This window comes from Apaloderma vittatum, unplaced genomic scaffold (genome assembly GCF_000703405.1).
Source record: "Apaloderma vittatum isolate BGI_N311 unplaced genomic scaffold, ASM70340v1 scaffold38935, whole genome shotgun sequence".
NCBI classification, from domain to species: domain Eukaryota; kingdom Metazoa; phylum Chordata; class Aves; order Trogoniformes; family Trogonidae; genus Apaloderma; species Apaloderma vittatum.
The window spans coordinates 1-22,419 of NW_009718354.1; the positions used below are offsets into that span (position 1 = coordinate 1).

Genomic DNA, 22,419 nt, shown 5'->3' on the forward strand with positions numbered 1-22,419 from the left:
CGGGGGCGGGGAAGGAGGTTATGGCCCTTGGTTTGCCGAATCTCCCCATTCTAACAACAGAATAAATGAAAACGATAAAATCGATTAATGTTCTCGTTGCTGTTGTTTTTTCCCCCCCTCGAAATAACCGTCGCTCCAGGGGTCGGAGCGAAGAGAAAGAGCTCGCCCGCTGCCGGCGGGAAACGATATTTCGCACGGCAGCCCTAAAAGTCACCCGCGAGCGAAGCTGCAAGAGCGCAGGTGGAGAAAAAGACGGTGCAAAAAAACCCCCACCAAACGAAAGAATGGGAGATATTCATAAAATCGTAGAATCATAGAACAGCTTGAGTTGAGAGGGCCCTTAAAGATCACCTGGTTCCAATCCACCTGCAGGGACACCTTCCCCTAGACCAGGTTGCTCAAGGCCTCGTCCAGTCTACTGTTATATTAAGAAAGATGAGACAGAATGTGCAGGTGTGCATCTGTCCCCTCTCATCCACTTTTTAAGCATATTGCAGCAGCTTGCAGGGGCAATGTGGCTGTTTCACTGGAAATTTGGGCTTTTGGATGGCCCATCTTCAGCGAGTCCTGGGCGATCAGGCAAGTGGGTCACGTGTGAGGTGCTCAGCTGCATCAGAATCGACACCACGTTGTCTGAGCTGGCAGAACCTTGTTTGACGTTGTATGGTATCTCAGACAACTTCAACAGTGGAGAATGGGGCGACATACTGGAAAGCACTTCAGGGCTGCTGGCTTATGATGGAGGTGATCCACACAGGCAGGATGTCTCTCCTATTTACACAGCGGCTCTGTGGGGAAAAGGCAGATGCCCAAAGCCCAGGCAGCACACTGGATGAGGTGAAAGAGTCTTAAGAGTCATCTCACAGGGGCCAGCCAGGTGCTTCTGTATGAATTCAATGCCACACGGGGAAGCTGCTGGTCAAGTCTGAAGCTGGAGCAATAGTTATGGGTCACTGACCCACCCTCACTCCACTCAGCAAATGTAGCATGAGGAACAGATGCTACAGACCCTGTACCGGTGAGCAGAGGAGAGCTGATGAGTGTACAAGCTGAGCAGAGGGTTCTTGGGGTAAACGTGCATACCACAATCTCCCTGTGCCATAACTCTTTGCCCCTTCAACTGCATACTTCCAAGCTTCCACCACAGGATCTTCAAGCAGTGTCTCCCATTACAGCACTGGTTCCACACCCTCCCTTCACTCAGATTCTGCCTTGCCATCAGCTATCCATACATTTGTCACTCCTAGTCTACAGCAATGAATGATATCTGAACATAAAAAGGAACAACATGATCCAGGCATCTCCTTAGCAGCAATGCAGGCTGCTGCAAACCGTTCCTGCCACTTCCTCCTGTCCCCCATTTAATATTGGCTTCCCAGAAAAGATAAAGTCAGGAAATCAATATCCTCTCCAAACCTTCGCTGAAGCCAAAAAGGCTGCATCAAGTCCTGGCACGAAGACCGTGGTCGAAAGCTGTGTGGATTGAATGCACTCCAGTTTTCTACAAGGGGTGAAAAGCCCAGAGGGTGAAGACAAACAGCTGGCTGGGGAGTATTGGGGGAGACTCCTTCCCACTGCAAGGGCTGGCTGGCACAAGTCGCCCACTTTCCACCCCAAGCATCGTGTCCTCCACCTATCTTCTGTAACACACAGCACTGAGGAGACACAGCCCATATTGCTACCCAGGGGGAGAGGTCAAGAAAGATAAAAACCAGATGTCATGTAAACAACTACCAGCAAGGTACAAGACATTATAGTAAGGGCACTCTAAAAATTTTTATAGCATGAGACATTTCTGTGCACAACAAAAGTGATCTTACCCTCTGCCCAAGAAACATCCTAAGGAAAACATCTCACTAATCTGCATTTTCTGGGGGCTGTAATCAAGATAATGGTAGTCGGGTATCTGCCAACACCTCAGAATCTTTCTCAGAGTCTTTTCAACTGTGATGTGAGATGGAGCAAGCTGGCCGTTTATTTCTGTGGCCCAGATGAATGTAGCAGCTGGTCCATGCTAGTGCCTAAGACTTGCATCCAGCCTTTAGTATCAGCAGTTCTGGCAATAGCTGAGCAGAAGACACTGCGTTTCCTCCACTTTGTGCTTCCAAGCAGGTCCCAGGGGAGAAAATGAAGGACAGGGATCAGCAGGTGGGGGATCCTGGGTGACTGATGAAGGAAAGTCCCAGGCTACTCCAGGGGCCATCACTCACAGGGTAGGAAAGGAAAACATGTATGGGAAAGGTTTTGCAGGGGAAGAGCAAAACACCCTTTTTGCTGTACTAATCTTGGCAAAATGTGGCAAACCCAGGAATAACGAGAACACATTTCACCAGACAAGTGAAGGTTCTGGCTATAACTTGCTGCTAATACTGGAGAGCAAACCAGCTGCCTGGTCATTTACTTTCCCTGAGGATGCTCATTCCAAACTCTCCACCCTTCACTCCCCACTGATGGTTACCAAACTGGGGCTGCAACACCAAATCCAGCTGTTGAGATCAAGCCTGGAGAATACAGGCACTTTGAACAGGAGCCCTAAATGAGTAACAAACTCATAAGGATTTCAATGCAGCTGACCCATCCACTGATGTGTGTCCTGAACAGAAACAATACAAGAAATGGTAATTTGGGAAACCAGTCCAGCACTGGAGGCCTCATGGGCATAGGAGCATCTTGCTGCTGCTCTTGCTCTTGCCATCTTAGCAGAAGATTATTGGTGCCTTTAGGCACAACTCTGGAAGACCTGAGTTGAGATCTGCACAGAGGACAGAGGAAAAGGCAGTAGCTCTCTTCAAATATGCAAAGAAAGAATAAGCATCAGTCGGATCAAGGAAGATTTAGGTTTCAGGTGAGCTGTCTAGCAGTAAACCAGACAAGTCCTAGAGCAGATTGCCATGAAGAACCAAGGGAGTTTCCATTCCCGTAGGTTTTTCAAGAGGAATATAGACAAATATCCATTAGAATAAACTTAGTAATGTAACTTGATCCGTCTCATGAGTTTTATACTGCTCATATACACAATAACTCAAAAAACTTTTGCTTCTTCTGCACTAAGTTGCTACTTTCTATGATTCTATCAGACAAAGAGCATAGCCTAATGGCTGCCTAAAGGAAAGTCTGATCATCCCTCTGTGCTTCAGAAGAACTCCCAATTATTTGGCATAGTAGCATTAGGTCTTCTTTTCCTGCTACTCTGTAGAGAAGATCCTGGCAGCATTACTTTTTGACGGTGAGGGAAGCTGGAAAATAAAAGCTTGAACTCTTGCAAAGGTGGGTCCACTGCTTCCCTGATCAGCGTCATGGATTAGCAGAGCAAGCACTGCCCTTATCAACAGCCTGGAGATATGGGCTGCCACCCATTAAGAACAAATCACGTGGAAACTGTTAACCTCTTCCAGGATGGCAGCTTATGTTGAGGAGCCCAACCTCTTCTGCATAAAGAAGCTCTATTATAGACATACATGGACATACAACAGGACATCCTACAGCTCTGAAAGAGGAAGAGAGCAAAATAAAATGTGGATCCTTAATTGTGCAATTAGAATGAGCTTGTGAGGGAGTTCAGAGGAGTCTATTACTATTATTCACACACAAACAAAAAAGGTGCCCCACTACTGCACACTCTGGAGGTCCCTGAGAGCTGCTTTACCCTTATAGAAAAGACTCTCAGTAACAATTACGGCATTTTGCAACTGGCAGCCAAAGCAGTACACACAGAGTAATGACTGCTGTCTGGAGGTTAGAAGATTGGTTTGTGTCATCTTGATTGGCAGGTGCCAATAAGTGCAAATAAGGAACATAAAAAGTCACATGAAAGTATCTTTTTCATCTGAGCTGGCAAAACACTCAGTGAAGTTTCACATCAGCAGTGCAACTTGCACACCAACCGTTAACCATATGAAAACAAAACAGCTTATACCCACTGCTGTCAAAGGAAGCCTTTTCTTTTGCAGAATCCCCTCCTATCCAACACATGCAAACAAAATTCACCATCTTTTCAAGCCTTGCTGAGCAAGAGTGCACACAGCTCTTTCCAAGCAGCATCCATGAGCAAAGGTATATGGGAGCTACTTAGCACTGACAGAATATCCCTGAGGCCAAACACACACATACGTTTGTTAGTTCTTCCACAAGACCTGCTTCTTCCCTCTTGCCAACATTTCGTCCATCAAATCTTCCAACGAAGTGACTGAGGCACCACTCCCTTGGAGCCTGTCCCACTGCTGATTCCTCAGCTGTCTTCAGGTTTACAGGTAGAGGTTTCCATTCCTGGTCTCAGCTCCCCAAATGTGCAAAGATATTTCTTCCTCCATTTACATCACCACTACAAAGGCAGATAGGGCCCTGGAGAGCTGAAGCACGTCCCTCTGGACCCAGAGCATTCTCTTTACTTTTCCCTCTGCACTTCCTGTACCATTCACTTCTTCTTAGACTCATTGCTTCCTTTTTGGAAACGGCCCCTGTTGCAGGTGTAACCCCACGGGCTGTGCATCACTTCCCACAGGCACTGCTGGGCGCTCTGCAGAGCCATCACCGTCCCTCTGCTTCGGGACACACCATCAAAGGCTCAGTGACTCTGTCAGTACTATTACAGACTTCCCACTCTGACGAAGGCTGCTTGCTTTCCGCATCTTCTCTTGCCCATTTTCTCCATCTGGTTTTATCTAGCAGTCTATTGCTCTCAACTCCCCTTATCCCTCCTGGAGTTGACCTCTATTAGGACATTCCTTCTTCACCAGCTTGACCACCAATCATTTATAAATCCAAGTGATAAAATGAATCTTGACCCCTGCTTTCTCTTCCTTCCATCATCCATTTTAGTCTCTCCTGCAATAGGTGGGGGTAGGTTGTTTTTTTTCTGAGTTTATTGCATTGCCACCCAGGATATACCTTTCGTAAGGTTAAATTATTCACTTCCCGAAAGGAATCTTTAAAGGTGCTGACATACATGTGCTTAAACCAGTTCCAAGGGTTCCGACATCCACTGTACAGAGCTCACTGCAGTCACAGGCGCATTTTATCTGAGGGTTAACAACTCAACATTTAACAATGTGGCACTGTTACACACAAGCAGCGAGGCTTCGGGAAGCTAGGTCTGAGCAACCCAGTTGGAAAATTCCTTTTTGTTCCTCAAAGTAGCAGCGGACAGGATCCTAAGCCATCCCATCATAAAAAGCACCAAACATTTTTCCCATCATTACTGCAATCCTTGAACTGTGCGAGAAAAAACAAGCTACTTCTGGGGTACTTTTGAGCTCTAGTCAGAGACAAGCTGTGGGAGGCAGGGACAGAAATCTGTCTTATCAAGTATGAATTTTGGCTTGACCACTAGTTCCCAAACTGAGGCATGTCAAACCAATGTTTCATTACATCTCTTAAAATCCATTTTCAGGGTTCACACAGGAGTCAGTTGTGCTTGGAAAGCACTGAGCAAAATGAGTGGTTCTGGTGATCGCTGTTGCAAGTTAAGCAGAACATGGGAAAATCTTTGGAAAAGCACGTCAGTTCAAAATTCTGAAAGGTGAATCCACTGGTCTCTCCCTAATATTTCTGCTGTAGGAAAAAATCCGTCTTAATTTTTTTTTTTCCCCCAAAGGGATGGATGTGTGAAAGTAGAAACATTTCTCCAAGCCTCTGCTATGAGATGAAGACGGGATAGTTGCCTTTATCTGTTCACCCGCAGCTATCCTTTACAGAGGCTGGTAGCAAATGCTATCTGAGTTACACTGTTTCACAACAGTGAGTAGAATTTAATGAATCTCTCAAAAAGAAGAGATGCTGCTTCATGGAGAATTGCCTTAGAGAAATTTCCCTACTACAGTTTCTGCACCAGATTTCCACACATAGCTTTATCTGTAGTAACACCTTCATCCAAATCACACAACTGCCTATGGCACAGAACATGCAGGTATTTCCTTTCGTTAGGCAAGCAATACTTTAAAATAGGTTCATCTTACATGTCATCTTTAGATTGCTAAAATCAGGAACAGGGATCTCCTTTTTCATTGTTTATTTCACTAGACATATCACTACAAAATGCAGTACATTTCAGACTCAAGGGTGGATGACTGATAAATTCCTGGCAGTGAGATAAACAGAAAAAAACCCTTAAACCCTCAACAAAAACCAACTTTTAGCCATGAATTTCAAATTACTAAAAAATATTCTGCAGAGTCTAAATGCAGAACTTGAGTAACGTAATAGCATCTCTCCAACATTTTATTGCAAAAGTCTCCAATTCTTGCAAGTAAATGGGTGGCTGTCTCCATAAAACTTTCAGAACTCTTTTAAAAACAAAGAGCAGGAAATGTTCACTAATTCATGTGCCCACTTTTGGCCACACATCAGAAGGGAAATGAGAAAATTTCCATCCCATTCTTTTAGCTACTCCTCTATAGCAAAGCAAGAAAAGCCTGATGATAAGCTAATACTCAGCACTACAAAGTGATACGGCTAAACCAAGACTAGCCATTCAGAAAGCCAAAGTAGCATAAAATGAACTCAAAAGCAGCATCACATTTCTAGTAGCCCAGAAAACTACCACACCTTGTCTAGCGCTTTAGTACATCACACAACTCTGAAATTCCTGAGACAAACTTTGGGGAAATGAGAATGAGCAGCCACAAAAGCTTCCTTGAGTTCAGTATTGCACGATGTCCTCAGCCACGTTCAGAAGCTTCTCAGAAAGAATTCATTACTATAGCTCTCAAAATTGTTTAGAATCCAAGTAAAAGCTTGTGACACACAGCGTTCAGGAAAAAAAAAAAAAGTAATTCGCAGCGTGGTGCCTACCTGCAGCGTGTTTTTCTAGGTTTGTCAGCTTGTCAGACAGAACTACTAGAGACTGGACATTCTGGCCCAGCAGAGCATTTCAAGTTCACAGGGCTTGGGTCTACACTTTGGTGAACTGGAATCTCTCAGGGTAACGGCTGCATCATATGGGTGAGCATGTCTCACAATATTAGAAGAGAAAACCCTAAAGGAACAGTTCTGCAAAATCAGGTGTTTTGTTTACTGCGCATCAAGCCCCAATTTTAAAAATACATGTATTTTCTGGAATGCTGTGGTCATGCTATTCCAGCTGAAGGGTAATTATGAACTTGTACAGTTTTGTTATGGAATGCTCCAAGCCCAAGGTCTGGAAGGGGATCTTCTGTCTAGAACGTAAAAGTTCCTTTGGGAATTGAATCTATTGGTAAAAACTGTGACAGCCCCTCCCAACTGAAAAAGCTCCTGGATAAAACTGTGAGATGGGAGGAACTATTTGTAGAATTTGCATGCAGACGTCTCCTAAGAAAACTAGGAGAATTTTCTCACTGAAGCAATTTAGCAAAAAGCAAATGTTTTGGGGTTTTTTTGAGTAAAGATGCTCCAGAAGAAAGCAAGCCATAAATGTGCAGCTTCAAAATGTGCGTGGCTTTATTCTAACTGAAGTCCAACAACAGCTTTTTTGAGTTCCCTGCTAACTCAGGTAAGAGATGCTCATTTTAGAGTGGCAGAGCTCATAGCCACTGCAAGGCTGCTCCTACCACTATGCATTTAGCTCGAAAAGATGCAAGGGATCCAAAAATGTATCCTTCCCCAACCTGCAGTACCAATCCACTCTTAAAATAAACCACAAGCTGCATAGTTAAGAATTAATTCAAGATAAGAGGACCCCTCAACTCTAGCTCCAACTATTCAGTTTACTCATCACAGACTGGAGACTTGTTTTTTCCCAGGCTTTTCAGATGAGCAGTGGAGAAACTGCTGATGCACTCACAGTTATGCAACTCTGCTGTCTACATATACTTCCTTGGGCAAATTTGTCCAGATGCTGGTAACAATGAAGCCAGAGCAAAGTATAACCTCATTTGGGTTACCTCTGCAGTAATGAAAGGCAAGAACGTGTTAACAATTTTACCCAGTTGTAGCAGCAAAAGTGTAAGAAATATCAGGATTTTGGTTCTGTTTTTATTTAATCTGGACTTGTTAAAGAAATACACCTAGACTATCATACCAAAAACAATTTAACTGTGTACTCTTTACACACTTTGGAATGTAATTCTGAAGAGTAACTAATAGACACTATTTCTTCAAAACATTCAGACATCAACAAGAAAGCATAATGTCATGTTTATTTGCAGTCTCCACGATCTCCAATCCAGCGTTCACCATTTTCCACACATGAAGTACCAGAGGTATTTTCTATATGCATTCTGCCTTGGTTGAAAAGATTTACAATTTTATTTATCTAAAGCATTTGATCAAGACTGGCTACTGCTACACAACTATTTATCCAGTTCTCTAGCCTCTGTACCAGAAGTGGGAAGACAAGCACTCAGCGGCCAACTGAAGAGTTATCGAAAAGCCTGAATTCAGGAACTAAAAACTCCTAAGAAACAACCACAGAAAGTGGAGTGTTGGCTGTAAGATCTTTATTTCTTCCATAAAAGAGGAAGGACTACATCATCTAGAGCAGAAAGCTTCCGAATTCTATTAAGCAAGATGGTTCAAACTATATCCACAGTTTTTGGGGAGCAAATAAATAGCCTTGCCCCCAACAGCAACCATAAAGACGAGCCGTTGAAAACTGTTCACATTTTGCACTCCTTCAGAAACCAAAAGGAAGGAGGAAAGGAAAACAACCTCCCCCAAATTACTCAGGTACTAGGGTAGAAGTATAAAAACGTCAATTATATAAACACAATACTTCTCCAGAGGAATGTGCTTGCAGAAACAAAAGCAATGCCTGTGCAGTAAGTATCTCTTCAGTGTCACTTTAAAAGCTATACAGTCCTATCTGGATATGCAAAAGCTGATAATGCCAGAGGATAGAGAAAGCAAGTAGGCAGCCCACCGTTCTGTGGCATTAAACAGTGATTAAATGAAATTCACAAACGGTTTAGTGACATTTCTGATAGACTAATCACATAGCAGTGCTCTAAATAGAGAAACAGACCCATTAGCAAAATATTCCCTTAAAAAACCCCCAACTTCTATCTTGGCAGAATACTTAATGCATTCGTGTGGAGATAATGGCTTTAAGAGAACATGGGCAAAAAGAGGGCTTCCCCCAGCTGTACACGCTAGCAAGAACTAGTACAAAACCCGCTGTTTGCTTTAAGTCTCCATGTTTTGGAATAAAGGAAAACTAACTGATGACCCAGTTTATATGCTCGGTCTTAAAAACTGCCTGTACTTTAAAACAGAAAAAAACCCCAAACACCATAAAACCCCAATTATCTTGTGTTAAATCGCAGAGTCTTCAGCTATGGACACCAACTATTAACCTGAAGCAAAACGTAATTATTTACTGAGAGATTGGTCAAAAATGGCCAGGGAACTCAGATCTGAAAGCTCAAATACTTTTCAGAAACCATGTACCCCAACCTCCAACCCACTCCTGCCAAAGCACGGTTGTTTTACACTGGGGCTACTACATCACCAGTACTTTTTTATACAGAGATGATTTAGCACTAAGCAATACAAATACTTTGCTCTTTTAAAAAAAAAAAAAAATTCTGGAAGTTGCCTTCTACATGGCAACTGCATCACTATGTGGCAGATGCCTAAAAAAAAGGGGGGGAAAAGAAAACAAATCAAGCTGACTGCTCTCAGATCTGTCACAAACACATTCAGGATATTTCTACCTAAATATAGTGCATAATTAACAGTCATCTTAGAAAGACTTAACCTTTATTTGCCCATTAATTTCGGTCCACGCTCACGCCCAGTTTTCTTAGTGAACTAGCTGGATCACAAACCAGATTCCTCCACAAGCAGTTCAGCCAAGAAGCATCTCCTTGGGCTGGTCATCCACTCTGGGGCTGTATTGTACAACACAGTTTTAAGCAAAAACCAAATTCAAAGCAGGGGGTTTCGATATTTGAAAACCACACTAATATTGCATACAGGCTGGTGTTCAGCAGTACTGCCTTGTCAAACCTTTTCAATTGCAAACTCATCTATTTTCACAATCAGAACATTTTTGTCCGAAAAGTTTATTTTAGTTTTCTGAACACTCTAAAGCAACTGTGCTTCTGATGTTACACAAGTGTCCAGATAGGATTAACAAAAATTAAAATGCTCTAAATTACAAATTCCTGTAAGAGCTTGAGAAAGGAAATAGAACAGAAAAGCATGACATACACACATTGTGAAGAAACCCCAACTTTTCATGCAATGGCAGGCAAGATGTAAAAAGCCACCCAAATTCACACATTTTTACACCGAATCATCAGAAAAAGTACTCTGTAGTAAATCTGTACATCCAAATACATTTGGGATCTACACCTAAGTTACATTATTTAATGTTATATACACTTATTACCCCTTGTATAATGTCTAAAGGAAAATCTTCATTCAAACCCAAACAAATAAAAAATAAAAATGCAAGACTAACTTGGAAAAAAGGAGAATCACTTTAGACATTCAGTTAAAATGTTGGTTTTGTTTTAATCTAGACCTCGAAGTGTTTATTAAAAAACAAACAATCCTCTTCATTTAACATTTTGCTTTCTAACTGTACAGTAAATTGCATTGCGGAGAACACATCCCGTCTTCAGACTGTATTTTCTTTGGATGGATTTAAAATGTAGCTGGATATTACTTTAAAGATAAATAAAGGGAAGTTGGTCCAACTAGAACAATAGCTGATATATTACATGCATATGGGTTTTTTATATATTTTTAAATTATTTTTTAAACAAATGAGTGTAGGGTAGAGTTGATATCGCAAATAAACCAAAAAGCACCTGGATTCAAAATATAAAATATACCTCCTATCCTGGCAATGGCAGTAAAAATCAGAAGAGTAATCTTTCTGGAACAGCATTTTTACATAATTTAGAAATGTTAAGTACCAGGAAGACTACAACTCAAGTAGTTTTAGCAGCCAAGTTTCCCTCTTTTACTGAATGGAACAAATGCTTTAAATAAACCGTTTGTCCTCTTCACTGAAGAGAGCTAGTCTATTCATCTTTAATGAGCTAGGTTTTTTGTTGGTTTTTTTTTCTTTTTTGGGGGGGAAGATTAGCCACGTACTGTAGTAATGCCTACTGCATATAATCCAAGCATTTGCTGTGAACAGTTGGAGAAAGCAGTCAGTAAGAACCTAGGATCAATGAAATAGATGTTACTTTAAGCCATCCACAAAATGGAGACCCATAGAGTGCCCAGTGTCAAAACCCAAATCTCTTCTCGCGCCTTTTGTTGTGCAAGTTCATCCCCATGAAAACAGAGGCTGATCCATAGTTCAATTTTCTTATTTCCTTAGTCAATTTTCACATTAGTGTAGATTTTACGAACAAAGGCACTTGTTCCCATGTAACCAATAGCTCCTGCAAAACAAACCAGAAATGTTGAAAAGGTTAGAGTTGATCATCAAAATAAAATAGCAATACAAAACACACACTACAACAGGGAAAGTCACATAAAGCAGGCACTCTGCACACAGAAAATTATTTACCTGCAACGTTTGTTCTCCAACTCTCATTATCCATGCTACCAGCAAACGTCTGGCAAGAACTCCCCTAGTCTAGCAATCTAAATCCATTAAGCAATCTTACCAAGAGGCCATGTTCACTTGGCCTCGATAAATATAGCAGCCCCCCTACTGCTGCCAATAACCAGGTCCCTTTTTCCAAACAGAGGGTAAAAAACATACAATCACCCACTCTGCAGGGAAGGTGGATGGGAGGGCGGGTTCTTATTATAAGTTACATGCCTTCTGGATGAGTGTTTTATTGGCAGATGGCTTTTTCCTTCCCACAAGGCACAAATAATAATAATAATACATCCCCCATCCCAGGAGTCTCAAACTCCAAGGAGGTCTGCACAAAGAGATTAAACTAGTAGCAGTTAGTAGTTAAAGGAAATCGCAACCTGTGGTTTTCAAATTAGTAAGAGTCATAAGCAGAGTATGCACTGTCACAGCAGTAACTGAAGAACAGGTCACTGAGTTTTTGATAGGGACAACAGTTTATGCTAAACCCAAAATATTGCAGGACTAAGGACATCTAGAAAAATGAAAGAAACGCACAGGACCAGTATCTCTTCTCAGGATGAGATTCAGCTATCCACCTGGACAAACCCAGAATCTCAGGTTTGCCAGGCTTGCTAAATAGAGTTTTAAAATATCCACTGGGAATATCTTCATCTCTTCCAAGCAAAATGAGAGTAAATCAGCTTTGTGAAAGTCAGTTTGACTAATTCTCAGGTTAGAAGGGAAGTTGCAAACGAAGCCTGAGTTAGAGACAACTGCTATCAGATTGCCAGAATAGCACATCACCAAACACATGAAGAAAAGAGAAGTCATGGCCTGTAGCTCACTGCAGAGAAGAGAACTCCTAACGTCAAACGTTTGGATGCTCAGTAAAGAACAGACTCTAAACAGAAAAGATATTTTCACTTCCCCGAAGCAATACAGAAAAGCCCAGAATTAAGCATGAAACATTTTTTCATGATCTGGGATGCACAAGACTCGCATAAGAGGTGTTAAATACAAAAGCCTAACCAACGCTAAACGTTTTCTGCCAAAAACTTCATTTTCCAATAAAAATATAAAGGTTTTTTGCCTTTAAAAATTAAGGCCATATAGACCTGGCAACAAAATAATGACACTGAACTCTTCTTTTAAGACTCATCATATTTTGCCTGTTAAAGCAGACAGTGCCAACAAATGCAATGCCCATTTTAGTTGCTAAACTCAGGCACATTCCAGAACTTATTCTCTGAGGGTTTCTGGAGAGATCTGGGAGAACAAAGCATTAATTGTGTTTCATTTGGGATCTTGAGAATGTGTGCCTGAGATGGAAGTGAGGGGGAGGAACAGACAGTAGCAGCCACATGAGACCACGAGCTCTCAACCCCATAAACAAATCATAACCTATTCTGAATCGCAGGAACCTCATCCATGACGGCCACTAATGTCCAATACCCAAGGCAGGGGTTAAGCCTCAAGGCTACTTCACAGGCACTGAATAAAACATGGAGAGGGGTGGGGGAGACAAGACAAAGACAACTAAAGAATGTCCTCCTGAAACAAATGTAGGACAGTTGGCTCATCTGAATAAAAAAACTCACAGTAAAGGGAATGATTTTATTTATTTATTAAACACCTTATCAGATGATATTTATGACTTGGTTATGGCCTATATAGGTTTAGGACAAACTGACTACAAGCCTACTTTCAGCAGAATAAGCTCTTAAATTAAGAGAAAAATCCAAATAGTGAGGAAGAGCCACCACAAAACAGAAGATTAATTCCCATCTATTACTTCCAACTGATTAACACTTACTAGAGCTGGGACTTTGTAAGTGCAGAATTTTTTTACAAAGCCCTTCAATCATACTTACAGTATTTATCTGGATGCTGAAGTGTGGCATTGCAAGAGGCCTTTCTATATTGCCTAGCTCCTAAAGTCATCCACTGAGATGAGAAAGAAGTTTTATTCTTTTCTGTCACTAAGAGGGAAACACAAGGACCTCAAAAGTTTTGGAAGTTCTCATGGGCTCCCTACTGTTCAGTCCCAGATCTGAGATACTCTGCAGAGGGCAGCAAACTTTGTGGATCAAAGCATCCCACTTCGTGCAGGATTTGAGTCTGCGAGGCATTGCCGGGGCACGACAACCACAGTGGGATGACACAAACCCACAGAGTTTCTCTGTGGCTGCTTTGGACCCCAACTACTTCACCTCGTATCCAGCTGGGTGATGCTGAACACGCCCATTCACATGAACCTCCACAGCACAGCTCCACACACTTTTCACAGGAGACGTACAGTCAGTGGCACACACACTGCACAGTTCTTTAACACAAATGTCTTTGTTAGACCTCAATGGCAGCAAGTTCCCTAGACAAATGCTTTTTGACAGGGGATTTTTCTTTTTCCTTTGCTCCACATGCTGAAAATGGGAGTTCTCAGTAAAAAAGAATCTCACAGCTTCTCTTCCAACATACTTAGGAAGACAAAAAGAAATCTCAATAGAGCTGTGGAAATAAACTTTAACGTATTATTTCTATTTTTGAATAAATCTGGATTTTAATCCTAATATTCCATCAAGTAGTGTCCTGCCATGACAAGAAAATATTTGACAGTCTTTCTTTTCCAAGATTCAAAAAACATTTTAATTGCAGAAACCAGTGGGCTAGCTTGGCTTCTGCATCATAGACATTTTAATCAACACCAGTCCAAGCACTTCAAAAAGAAAAGATTAGAGTTGAAAAGTATAAGCCTATTAAATTAAAAAAAAATGGCTGCAAGACTACCAGAACAGCAGGGAAGTCTTGTAGTGTGCCAAGAGCCCGATGAAGCAAGATTAGATTGTATGAGAGAAAAGAGGAACAGGTACTCAGCAGTTAAGAGATGATTTCCCTCTGCTATTTTATAAAGCATTGTGAAATTACCCACCCTCTTGGGATATCAAGAAATGTATACTTTACAGAAAGCAAGTTCCTCTGAGATGTCATGTGTCTCAATTATCTAACTCAAAAGAAATCCTTCCACTAGAGTCTATAGCACTATTCATTCACTACTGAGAAAGTATTAAATAAGGATCACACATAAAAAGCAAACGATGCCACAGGAAAAAGCAAGAGAACCAAGTAGCACTTTCTGAAAGTCATACAGCAAAAGTTCAAAATGAAGGTAGGAGGTGAACAGGTATATTTGACTTTATCAGATGACCTCCATGCTGAGATCTATGTTTTTTCCTAAACAGTCAAAACAGGATCTTCAAAAAAACCCAGGAAATCCAGCTGCAGACAGCAGCACTCAGCACGCTCCTCACCTGTGAATATTCCAATGCTTATTTCGCAAATTCTGTGCTGAAGTGTCAGTCCTTTCTGCTCTGGTCATCCTCATTCACGCATGCCACAAGATTCAGATCGTACAGTCATCAGCGCTGCGACACCACTGATGCCTCAACAGGTGTGCCCAGCCCCTCACCTTGTAAAAAGTCCCGAACCAAAACACCAGCACAGACTCAACCTAATTTGGAATTTATTTTGCAGAATTTCTTGCCAAATATTGAGTCTTTCAAGCCTGCACTGAGAGTGAATTTCTCTGCACAGTTTCTTCCTATCAGAAGAAACAATCTACAAAGTCCTCCTATATTACGTAGGAATCAAATCTAAGCAGAAAACCCCAAGATTCTTTTTAAAGATTGTAAACTTTTTTCAGCACATCTTGCAGACATACACACACCACTAGCAAAACTACAGAGCTAAAACCAGAAACTTGACAGTCTGAAAAATTCTGACAGAAAACTGTCAATATATTTGAGACTTACCACACATTATTCCCAAAGCTGTGCTAAATACTGCCATATAACCAAAGTAAAATGATGTTTGAAACAGGCCATACATCCTGAAAAAGGAAAATAGGAATTTATGCTAGGTGTTTTTCTCAATAAACTTATTTGACAATACAGTAATGCGATATTCAAGTAAGAAAACTACCACTTACTTTGTCTTGAAAAAGTAGTAGTAAAAGGAGTACTTGTAAACATAAATTGCAGTTGATGCCGCAGAAAGAAAGCTTGTCCATTGCCTGAAAGTAAACACGCATATCCATCATGTGTCTAACCAAAAGGCTTCCCAAGATTAAGAACAATGTGCTAAAGCCTTACCTCGAAAATAAAGTGTTGTGGTTCTATGGAATTATTCCACAAAATGTGTATGTTGCTTGCGGCATGTGGCAAAAGCTTGTACTTCCACAGCTACCACTGATACCAAGTGAGAAACCTTCTTCATACTCCTATGTGCCTTGACATTTTTTTTAATATGCATATATATATACATATATGTGCGCACAGATGCACATACACACGGAAAGCTTCTGTACAAAAGGGATCTGAGAGCTGCTTTTATTCCCTATAGCTAAAATCTGGACATAGGACACTTTGAAAAGACCCATTTAGCCTGAAGAACTTTTCTAGAAAACACTCACAAATTGGTTAACTATGTAAATAATGCACTACTTACCACCTGTAATCCTCTGCATTTAGCAGGAAATATGTACAGACGATAGTCACGCAAACTGTCACAATGCAGAGTATAACCAGAACCAACATCATAAAGCCATAAACATAATAGATCTTGTAAGCCCAGAATGAAGTAAAAATGAAATACCTGAAGAGAATAAACAGAATAAGCAGATGACATTGCAATTGAACTTAAATTACTATACTCTAAAATCAAATTGGCAAATAGCTGACACACTCACATTTCAATAAAAATTGATCCAAAAGGGAGGATTCCACCTAGACAAACAATAACAGCCGGTTCCATGAACCTGAAAGATATTAATTTAGGGATAATTTTCATCTTTCATTTATATTGAGACATTAACCAGTTTATTAATATACCACAAAGTATTATTTAAAAGGCATGCTAGCAAAAACACTTCTGTCTCATACCAGTGTATTAGAAAGAAGATTCTCGTAAAGATGTGTATGGATAGAAGGAGTTATTCTTGGGGAAAGTTGAAACAAAACCTAAGTCTCTTGCCTATCACCTACAGGCATAAGGTTATGCATTTAACCAGCCTTAAAGGCAACGGAAAGAATCTTTCTTGCCCCCAAAAGGGTTTAAACAATCAAGCCCCATAATATCTACTAGCCTTGAGAGAAGGCACTGAAAACTTAAAGCTGTTGATGGCTTCCAACACAGCAAAAAGTGCAGAAACAATTTTGCATGGTAATGGTTACATAATTAAGAACCAGCGTTCATTTTTAATGCTATATTGAGTCATCAGCCTATGGTCAAAAGCACGTACTCAGCTACCTGGAGATGACACTCACTGAAGGTGACCTCTGTGTAATCCTTGCAAGGATGCTGTATCTAGCTAGCAACAAGTGATTTAATTTGCAGCTTCTTTTATTATTTATAGGTAGACTTCTGTTAAGTTGACAGTGTGCAATTTCATCATCTTCAAGAGAAGTATCTTATTTCTTTTATCTGTCATGCTGATCCAGAAAAATCCATCAGATTCCCAAGATACAGCTCACAAAATAAATCAAATTCTAGCTTCTGAGCTGCAGAGCCCACCACTACGAGGAGACTAAGTGTGCTGCGCTTCCTGGATATCATGGGCATACACATTTCAGTGCCACCTTCACTTCGTATGTTCCATCCCTCTGAACAGGGAAAGCAAGAAAAATCTGTTATAAAATCTTCCAAGGGTATTTTCATTTCCATAGCTTGCTGCTTCCATCTCAGAATTAAATTAATAGGAAAAAGTGACTGCATTCATGATTTTCCAAAAACCCAAGTCTACTTTGTGAGACTAGGCACCCATTCCTCTATATTCACTTAAAAAAACAAAAATAAAAAAAAGACTTATTCACAATTCAAACAATATACCTGGAGTATTTTAGGCTCTGAGCCATCAACAGAAGTGCAGAACTGAGAAGAGCATTGCAAGCTTCTCCCCACCATCACCCTGCAAATATGTCTCGGCTTCTACATGCAGACCATTAAACAGAACAGCTCTGCCTCCAAGGCACATTCAATCCTAAATCTGTAAGAGGCATTAACTAAAGAGGAAAGGTTTTGTTTCAAGATACCTATACAAGAATCAGACTGGGACCGTCCCTTTTACATAAGAAACTAAAGAGCATTTCAGGGCAAATATGATTCAGTGATCCAGGACTGTAAAATCTGGTGCAACTATTAACCATCGTGTTTTAATTCAACATAAAAATCCTAATAAGGAAAAGGCAGTAGAGTTGTTCTTCTAGGCACAACTCCATTTAAGTAAAAAAAGCTATTCCAAAAAAAATTCTTAATGATCACATCTGAGCAGTAATTTTAAACATAATAAAGTAAATACTTCTAGTTAACATTCATGCTTATCTTTACCATTTTTTCTCTGGTATGGGTCGAGGCACTGCATTGACACGACACGGAAAATTAGGCTGTCCTGACAGATTTCGGCCAAGAATCGTACCAACGAGGTTCAATGGAAGAATGACAAAGAAACAAATACAGCACACTGCCACCTGTAAGCAATAAAATAAAATAATAATTAGAGAAACACACAGCTACAAGACAACAAAAAAAGATATCCAGCCCCCTCTGTATATATTAGTCCTCAGTAGCTATTGCTATAGAATCATATTTCTAGTTATGAATCATTGAAAAACTATGCTGACTAAACAGAAGTATTCATTTCCTGAGAAACTTCCTAGTAAACACTATTAAGTATATTTTCTTGCATCAGTTGATAGAACAGAACCACTATAGATTTTTTTTTACCGTTTTAATCTAATCACTATATGCACTACATTGCATAGGAAAGAAATGGAAATCTTCGTGGTATTTCATTGTCAGCTTCTCTTAAACGGGGGACAGCATACTCTGCAAAAGGAGTCAGCATCTAGCAGCCAGGCAGCTGCACACAAAACTACAACTGTGGTGTGCAAAATTTTTAATCCAATCCAAAAAATAAACCCAATAACAACATGCCAGAATGCCACCAATCAGAATTTTGGCCTCAATTTTCTCCACTATCCACCAACCAAGTAATTGTGAACACAAGTGACCACCGGTAAGCACAGATACACAATTTAGATGCACATCAGCCCTACTTACATCCAGAGATTAAAGTTTGTCCACAATGGAGCACAGTCAAGCCAATGTTCCAGCTCCTTCCCATGGAACAGTCTCCCTATAATTTTACCATGAATCATCTTATTTTCCTGTATCTGTAGGTAGCTCTACTTTAGCTATTCCTTCAAGGCCTTTTATCTTCCACAATGGGAAACTCTGAAGTGTTTAGCAAGGCACTCTCTACTCAAAACTCCTTATTACAAAATGAATTACCATTAGACGCCTTGTTAACTTTTTGATATTGATAACTGAAGACAGAACAGTTGCTTGCAATGCAATAACCATAGTTCTGAATACTGACTCTGTGACCTTCTCCATGCAAACATATGAAAATACTGCCTTTTAAAAGTGCACGTTGCCCAAGGCTCTGTGTATACCCTGGTGCCTCCTGAGTAAAGAAGCTATATTCCTCTTTCACTCCATCAGGACGCAAAGTCCATGGCAGCAGATTCACCCAAAACAACGGACAGAGAACCAGGTCTAAGAATCACACTCCGACTCTTTTAAGAAGCAGTTACGCCAGGCTGTTCACATAGGCTGTATCTACAGAAATCTACCACTAGCAGCTGAAAAGCAAGAACTGCAAGGCTTCATGCAGTGGGGAGCTGTACTACATTAGCTCAGTACGAACTTTGCATTAGGTCAATCACATCAGCTTAAGGCAACATCTGATAAAAGTCAGTGGGTTATTCTTCTGTTACTAACATGTGTATCATTACTAGCCTAATCCAGATGTGAATGGAAAATGTTGCCTGGGGATGAATGGAGCAAGCTTCTGTACACTCCACAGAAGGGGCAGACCAAACGGGTAGTCAACAAGCAGAAACACTGTCCAGACTGCTTCTTCTATCTTTGAGGAGAGGTTAATAAAGAATTACCTCATAGGCCACAGAAATATGAAGCTTCAGTGGTAAATAAGGAAAAACTAAGTAGTACTTACAGTTGTCAATAATATAGCAGATTTTACACAATGAATACAGATTATTTCCCATTTATCTTCTACTACTCAAAGAAACACAGCTAAGCAAGTACAGTGTCTTAGGTAGGACAGTGAGGTCGCCTAGGAATAAATCACAGGATAAGCACCCATCTAACACAATGGATGCAGATTCTTCCCTTGAAAATCGCTCAATCGAAAAGAATGAGCAGATGAGACTCTTCAGAGAAAAATGTCAAAAAGCATTGGAAATATCAAGGAACATCATCCCAAGTCCCACATTTACTAAAATCCTGACCAAAAAGTCCCAGCTCTTTGGAGGGGCAGTGGGCGGAAGAGACCTTCAAGAATTAAGGCCTGGACAGGATCCAAAGAATTTCCAAGCTGACCATACTGAAATCATTTCCATTTGCAAGAAGAGCTGCTTCTGCCTCTTGCCTGGCCGAAACCTCCAGGTGTGTAGCGTGGCCCCTGTGTGAGGTGCTCCGTGGTATCCTGGCATGTAGGTTTCAAACCTGGCTGAAGCAGAAAGCTCAGGCACAGGCGGCGTGAAAGGGCACCTGCACTGCTCACCCAGCTGCTACTGTCTCGATAGCGCAGTTATCACGATATTTGCAGCTTCAATTCTTGATCTCGGAAATTATCCCTGACTGGGGACAGTGGCAGAAAGCAAATCCACCGTTTCACTACAGAAAGAAACTGTCCAGGAACAGCCTTGAGTTCCAAGTTCACCTGGAACAGATCTTGGTAGCTTGTAACTGTTCATCTTGCAAAATGCACCCACCACAGGGAATCCACACAGAAAGAATGTAACTTTGGATAAGGAACCAAGCAAGAAACATTCATGCCTAATCAGCAATTAGCTGGTAAGCTCCTAAATGAAAGAAGGGCTGTTAGTAGCATCTCTTCTAGTGACACCAGCTGCAGAGCTGAGCAACTTCAAATCAGGCGAGCAAGGAAAAGGCTCAACTTGTTCCAACAAGGCTTGGCTGTTGTGCTGTCCAGGAGACCGACACTTTGAAATCTGAAATCTAAAATGTTTATCTGCATAAAACAATCAAACAGATCAAGGTTCCTTGAATAATGGCTTCATTAGGTACTGCCAACCTGTCCCCCACACACCTGTAACTGGTATTCATCAGAAAATCTGAGTGCTTGAGGTTTCATTATCAGATCATTCAAAATACGACTGATAATGGCATAACATCTCCCACTCTATTAACCATTTGGCTGAAAAATGAACTTAGTAGGTCTTAGTAGGTTGACCAACACAACTAGTACTGGTTAGAATCAGCATACACCGTGCTGACCTCAGCAGCATCTTCTTTCTTGCTTTCAACTTGCTGTCTGACTCCAAGGTAGTCTACTTGCTCAGTCTGATGCTTTCGCTGAAAATTACTTTCTTCATTCTCGTAAGTAATTGTGTTCTCCGGATGAAAGAGCTGACTGGCCACAGATGGCTTTTCTAGCTTTTACTTTTTCAGATGATTGTTCGGGTAATTTCAGATCCGAGGTGAAGCCACTGCCTCCCTCCCAAGCTGAACAGGTAGTGCCTGCTGCCACAGACGGCCTGATGGTACAGGCTGGGCAACGTCTAAACGTCTATAGAGTTTAAATCCAAACTGAAGCAAACACGGGGCACTATGGTACAAAAGTATCTTAAGTGAAAACAGATAAACTTACAAGACTTCTGCCATAAAGGTTTTGAAGAACGAGACTGCAATGGTGAAAGCAGCACAGGCACTTACCAGCTCCATTTCACCATCACAGACAAAGTGAAACAAAGGCAGGATTAATACAAGGCATGCACATGCTCTGCCCTCCTGCAGAAGCATTTCCCCACAGAAGTCACTGGTAGCATATTAAAAATCCAAATACCAATAATAGCTGCTGCATGATAGGTAGAGATAAAAAAAAGTTCGGTTTTCATGAGCCTTTTAAGAGAAGTACTGCTATAAAATCAGCCAAGAGAAATTCAGTTTTAACTACTGTTTTAGAAAACAAATTATGCAAACAGGCAAATCTACTACATCTATAAACCCAGTTTTCCATCAAGCAAACAAGTGCATGTTCTCCATAATCCACAGCACTGAAGACAAATTACATGAGTTCTTCTACCAAGCCAATACATGAAAATGTATTTATTTTGACTATTGCATTTTTATTGTACAAAATATCTTATTTATACAGGAGCATCTCATTCCGTTTCCAGGTGTTAGTTGCCATAGAAGAGATCATCAACCTCACCAAGCCTGCATTCTTTCTAATCCCTTTTTGTTTTGTTTTGATGGGGAAAGAATATTCTACTACCCTTGACTGACCATGCAGAATTCAGTTTTCCTTATTTGCAAGGAAACGTCAAGAGGGATATAATTTATGTTCTAGTGCTGTGTGTTTCATATTTTCTGACAACTGTAGATTACACTTCATTCAAAGGTGATAATTAAAATTTTTATGAGCATATCTAATATTAAACAGCTACTGGCAGGCTATGGTGCCCTGACTGCTTAATGCACAAGGGAGAAAAGCAATAAAAATTAACTGTCAAAGCAGCAGCTTGATCTTTCCTGTCAGCTACCCAAACTGCTCTCTCAGTCATGAGACTCTCCCCCCACACAGAGGTTACTGAATCTGTGCAGTGAAACAGTTTTCCGCACAGCACCTGGTCAAACATTATATAGAACAACAAAAAAAAAAGAACAGAAGGATTCAGAACAAAGCGTCATGAATTTTATTACAACTAAGATGTTAATCTAGGGTGCTGCTTTGGGTAATAAATTGAACCGCTGAAAATTTAGGCAGAAGCATTAAACTGTGTCTATTTTCAGCAAAAAAGGTTTTTGACCAGGGGTTCCAGAGTGACTTCCATATAATATGAGGAAGCATCCTG

General features: G+C 40.9%; 1 protein-coding gene across 1 annotated transcript in view; it reads right to left on the reverse strand.

The window, feature by feature from the left end:
- Positions 1–9,964: 9,964 nt before the first annotated feature.
- The window catches only part of TM9SF3 (transmembrane 9 superfamily member 3), a gene marked incomplete at its 5' end in the record, with an annotated part of 30,229 nt that continues 17,774 nt past the window's right edge, over positions 9,965–22,419 (reverse strand). Inside the window, 6 exons of the mRNA XM_009870215.1 lie at positions 9,965–11,318; positions 15,271–15,347; positions 15,447–15,530; positions 15,965–16,111; positions 16,206–16,274; positions 17,843–17,982. Of these exons, the coding sequence (XP_009868517.1) occupies positions 11,251–11,318; positions 15,271–15,347; positions 15,447–15,530; positions 15,965–16,111; positions 16,206–16,274; positions 17,843–17,982 (585 nt within the window). The remainder of the gene's footprint in view (positions 11,319–15,270; positions 15,348–15,446; positions 15,531–15,964; positions 16,112–16,205; positions 16,275–17,842; positions 17,983–22,419) is intronic.